The sequence below is a fragment of the Borostomias antarcticus genome (genome assembly GCF_949987555.1).
Source record: "Borostomias antarcticus genome assembly, chromosome: 1".
In the NCBI taxonomy this organism is placed as follows: Eukaryota; Metazoa; Chordata; class Actinopteri; order Stomiiformes; family Stomiidae; genus Borostomias; species Borostomias antarcticus.
In genome coordinates, this window is record NC_140234.1 from 25,130,572 (window position 1) to 25,135,571 (window position 5,000).

The 5,000-nt window shown below is 49.3% G+C and overlaps 2 protein-coding genes across 2 annotated transcripts in view; both read left to right on the forward strand.

The window, feature by feature from the left end:
* LOC311312396 (A disintegrin and metalloproteinase with thrombospondin motifs 2-like) overlaps positions 1–734 on the forward strand; it is a gene marked incomplete at its 5' end in the record, with an annotated part of 50,592 nt that extends 49,858 nt beyond the window's left edge. The window contains one exon of the mRNA XM_084442335.1: positions 1–734. This exon is cut by the window's left edge and continues 1,529 nt beyond it.
* A 931-nt stretch (positions 735–1,665) lies between these two features.
* On the forward strand, positions 1,666–2,895 carry adra2db (adrenergic, alpha-2D-, receptor b; the record flags this gene model as incomplete). The annotated part of the gene is made up of 1 exon (XM_084452861.1): positions 1,666–2,895. One exon carries the CDS (start codon positions 1,666–1,668, stop codon positions 2,893–2,895), a length of 1,230 nt encoding a protein of 409 aa, XP_084308987.1.
* Between the last annotated feature and the right edge of the window lie 2,105 nt (positions 2,896–5,000).

Here is a 5,000-nt window from a genome sequence, read left to right on the forward strand (position 1 = left end):
CCACCCTAGAGTTCATCATGTCTCTCCTGCAGATCCACCCTAGAGTTCATCATGTCTCTCCTGCAGATCCACCCTAGAGTTCATCATGTCTCTCCCGCAGAACCACCGTAGAGCTCACTGTGTCCCTCCCGCAGATCCACCCTAGAGTTCACTGTGTGCCTTCTGCAGATCCACCCTAGAGCGTTAATTGCACATTATGACTCGCTGCTTGATGAAGAGAAAGTGAATGGTCTTTTTTTTTTTTGTGATGATGTCGATCTGTTGTCGTTTCATTCCAGGTCCACACTATAGGATTAGCTAATAGAGTGAATGTTTTTGTTTTTTTAAAGCACTTAAACAAGGAAACGTTGGTATCTTGAGACCTATGGGCTAAAGCATGCTAGCCTAGACCCAACATGTAACACTGCAACTTTATACCTTGCACCATCAAACACTCAACCACGTTCTCCCTGTGTTAAATGTATATATGACCAGACTTGTATATTTATTGAATTGTTAGTTGATATTTGCTGGTGATGTTTTGGCTGAGGGGTGTGAAGTTGGTCATCCATGCCAGAGAACCAGAGGTATTTTCCATACAGGTGCATGAGACGTGAGCTTCCATTGGTCAAGCAGCAGCATGATGAGAAATGAGCTTCCATTGGTCGAACAGCAGCATGCTGACTACAATGAGAATGTATTACAGAATCAGATTCTGTCCATGGGGATTGTATGTGTTTGATTATTTAATAAAGTTGCAACAGAAATGTGTTGTTCAGTCTTTGTGCTGCTGAGACAGGCAGACCCTCCAGATCAGAATCCTACTCACCCAGGACTAAAGGAGTTCTGGACTGGTCATTGCAGGTTGTGGCTAGATGGAGTGCAGCTACCTCCTGTGTAGAATGTTAGTTAATAAATGCAGACTGGTCAAACTCTAACCCCAACCCTAACCTTAACACTAAATGGTCTCTTCGTTTATGGGAACTAGTCTTTACCGTCCTTCTACATCGGCTGTAGCTGTAACGACCGTCATTACAGAGGTGCGTCACAGGCACGCTGTGGAGAGGCGCAATGACGCCACCTAGAGGGTGGCATGGAGAAAACGGCAGCAAGATCATGAAAACCTCAGAAATTATAGACTGCACCAAGATGACTATATATCTATCTATGTGCTCTAACTCCGGTTGAAAAATGTAATTGTTGGTTGTGAGAGCACAAGGGTAGGTAGGAGTACACAACCACTCCACAGGGTACACAAACACTTCACTAAACAAGTGGACCTGTGAAGTGGTGGTGATGTGCTGTGAGGTCTCTCTCTCCTCCCACTCGCTCAGCAGGGAGAGTTGCCAGTGAGTGCGCAGCCCCGGAGCGTGGATAGCTGGTTCTCGGCAGACAGAGACGCACTATATGAGACCGCGCGTTCCAAGCATTCCAAACTGCCCTCGTGGAACTATCTGGGTCGCGTGGAGCTAAAACAGTCCAGTTGCTGCGGAGTTTGGTAGTTTGTTTTCACAATGTTTTTCCGTATTTCAAACGGCGGTATAGTGGATATCCGAGTGTTTACTTGGCGAGGAGAATGTTTCTCGTTTATTATTGCGCAATGTGCTACACTCTCCGTGTCTAAAGAGCGCGACTCTGTCTGGAATGCGCGATGGCGATGGGGATAAACTGGTCAGCCTTTCCAGAATGGAGGTAACGGAAACGACAACTCTCACGGTACCGAACTGCTCCGCGGACATCAATGGCACGGGCGCCCTGAGACCCTCGCCTCACTCCCGACCCGTGACCGTCCTCATCGTGCTCGTCGTCGCCGTCATCATCCTTGTGACCCTCGTAGGGAATGTGCTGGTGGTGGTGGCTGTCTCCACCAGCCGCGCGCTCCGAGCGCCGCAGAACCTGTTCCTAGTCTCGCTGGCGTCCGCGGACATCCTCGTGGCCACCTTGGTGATTCCCTTCTCCCTCGCCAACGAGGTGATGGGCTACTGGTACTTCGGCAGCACCTGGTGCGCGTTTTACTTGGCGCTTGATGTCCTCTTCTGCACCTCGTCTATAGTCCACCTGTGCGCCATCAGCCTGGACCGCTTCTGGTCCGTCACCAAGGCCGTCAGCTACAACCTCAGGAGGACTCCCAAGCGGATCAAGTCCATGATCGCCGTGGTCTGGGTCATATCGACCGTCATCTCCTTCCCACCTCTACTCATGACTAGTAGGAGTGCCGAGCAGGAGTGTCTGCTCAACCAGGAGACGTGGTACATCCTCTCCTCGTGCGTCGTCTCCTTCTTCGTCCCGGGCCTGATCATGATCCTGGTCTACTGTAAGATCTACCGGGTGGCCAAGCAGCGCGCGTCCACGGTGTTCGCCGCCAAGAACGCGATGGAGAGACAACCGTCGCAGTCGGAGACGTGCTTTGCGCCGCGAAGCCCCAGCCATAGCCCCTGCGGCGCGCAGCGGACAAAAGGTGAGCTTGACGACATAGACCTGGAGGAGAGATGCGTGGCCGACCACAGGATCAAGATCTCCCGCTTCACCAGGAACAGGCGGGTGGAGGAAGGTTCCGACGCCGAGCCGAGGCCTCAAGGCTGCCGCCTGTCCTGGGCTTCCACCCGCACTCAGCTGTTCGCGGAGCCTCGGGCGACGCAAATGTCCGTGTCCAAGAGAAAAGTGGCGCAGATGCGGGAGAAGCGCTTCACCTTCGTGCTGGCGGTGGTGATGGGGGTGTTTGTCCTCTGCTGGTTTCCGTTCTTCTTCACCTATAGTCTCCACGCCGTCTGCAGAGAGAACTGCACGATCCCCGACGCGCTGTTTAACCTCTTCTTCTGGATCGGGTACTGTAACAGCTGTCTGAACCCGATTATATACACCATCTTCAACCGAGACTTCAGGAGAGCTTTCAAAAAGATCATTTTCCACACTTGACTTCAATGCAACAACATATTTGTTATATGTGTGTAGGACTGAAGTTAGTTCTGGCTGTGTGTGTGTGTGTGCGTGTGTGTGCGTGTGCATGTGCGTGTGTGTGTGTGCGTGCACAAGTGTGTGTGTGTGTGTTGTGCATGTGTTTGTATTTTATAAGCCGTTATATGATTATCATCATTCTATACAGTGTGTACAGCAGGATACTACTGTACTTTTGATTGACTTAAAGTGAGTACTTGTGAGTTTGTGTGTCTGTTCTGACACTCAGTCAACCTGTACTGCCAGGCTGTCTGTACTGGCATGCGGTCTGGACTTATTCAGTCTGTAATGTGGTCTGTTCGTGCTGCTATTTAAGCTGTGACTCTGTTCAGATACTGTTAGTCTGTCTGTACTTCCAGTCTGTCTGTTGGTCTGTGCTGCCATTCGGTCTATAGCTACTGTACTAGTCAGTCTGTAGCTACTGTACTAGTCAGTCTGTGCTGCCATTCAGTCTGTAGCTACTAGTCAGTCTATATTGCTCCCATTCAGTCTGTAGCTACTAGTCAGTCTATATTGCTCCCAATCAGTCTGTAGCTACTAGTCAGTCTATATTGCTCCCATTCAGTCTGTAGCTTGTCAGTCTGTACTCCCAGCCTCTGACTGTCTCAGTCATGTCACTGTGTGCTGTTGCAGTAATGATCAATAAATGGGCTCATGGTGATGTAATAAGGTGATCAATCACTTCCTGTCCTCTGAGATATAACAGTGGGTTCTTAAATGGACACTTGATCCTGATGTTCCTCAGACTAGTTAGAGCACGGCTCTGCGGTCTGACTGTCCCAGCATAGCAGGGTTACAGGGTTACCAGGCCGGGTCAGAGGTCAGCAGCATAGCAGGATTATAGGTAGGGATGGACCGATGCATCGGGCGAACATCTGCATCGGCAATTACGTCTTTTTTGTGGCAAAACGTAGCCTACCCAGCTGTAGCTTCGGAGAAGATCTGTGACGTAACGCCGCAAATGTAGTTTGCTTTCAAAGGAAAGTGAAATAAAAATCGGCGTTTGGGACCAAACACTTCATTTCTTTGTTTCCCTGGCACAAAAGAGGGAATAAAAATGAAATAAAATAAACATCGGCCATCGGCATCGGCCATTGGCTGGATAATTATTTTAAACATCGGCATCGGCCCAGAATTTTGCAATCGGTGCAACCCTAGTTATAGGGTTACTAGGCCGGGTCAGAGGTCAGCAGCATAGCAGGGTCACAGGGTCAGCAGGCTGGGTGTTGGGGAGATTGCGAGGCTGTGGCAAGTGGTATCTTAACGTCACAAGTCACAGCCATCTGTGGAGGCTTCTCACACTCTCCAGTCAAACAGCTAGACTGAGACCTAATTCACACACACACACACACACACACACACACACACACACACACACACACACAGAACACATGCATGAAAGCACCGCTGCAGGGGAAAAGATCTGTGTGCCAGCCTCTTCATCCTCCTCCTCATCCTCCTCTCACCAGCTCCTGACTAAAGAGATTGCTGTCAAAACTACAGTGAGAGAGGCTTTGAACCAATCCAAAACCCCAGCCATATCCTCAGGAACGCAAGCAAAGCAAAGCAGAAAGGAGGGTGTTTAAGCTGCTAGTGTACATTAAGACCCGACAGACACAGACCTTCTGGGTTGTCTCAGAGGAACTTTGAAGATCTCCTAGATCTGAGTTCCCCTTCTCTCAGCTTCGCTCCTCATATCAGCCATGTTAACTCTGTATTCTGGTTTTACTGTAATGCTGTGTGAAATTATGTCTGTGAAATAGAGGTCTTCTTCAGATATCGACAAATCACAGGTTTTCAGCATATTGAAAAGAACATTCCAATTTCCATATTGATGGTGTTTTGAACGAAAAATCACAAATGATGGTAAATAGACTGCACGCTTTTCCACCTTAGTGCCAATCAAAGCGCTTTACAATGGCCTCTCATTCACCCATTCACACACCAATAGCGGCAGCTGCCATGCAAGGTGCTAACCTGCTCATTGGAAGCAATTTGGGGTTAGGTGTCTTGCTCAAGGACACTTCAACATGTGGATAGTCGGAGCTGTGATTTGAACCACTAAC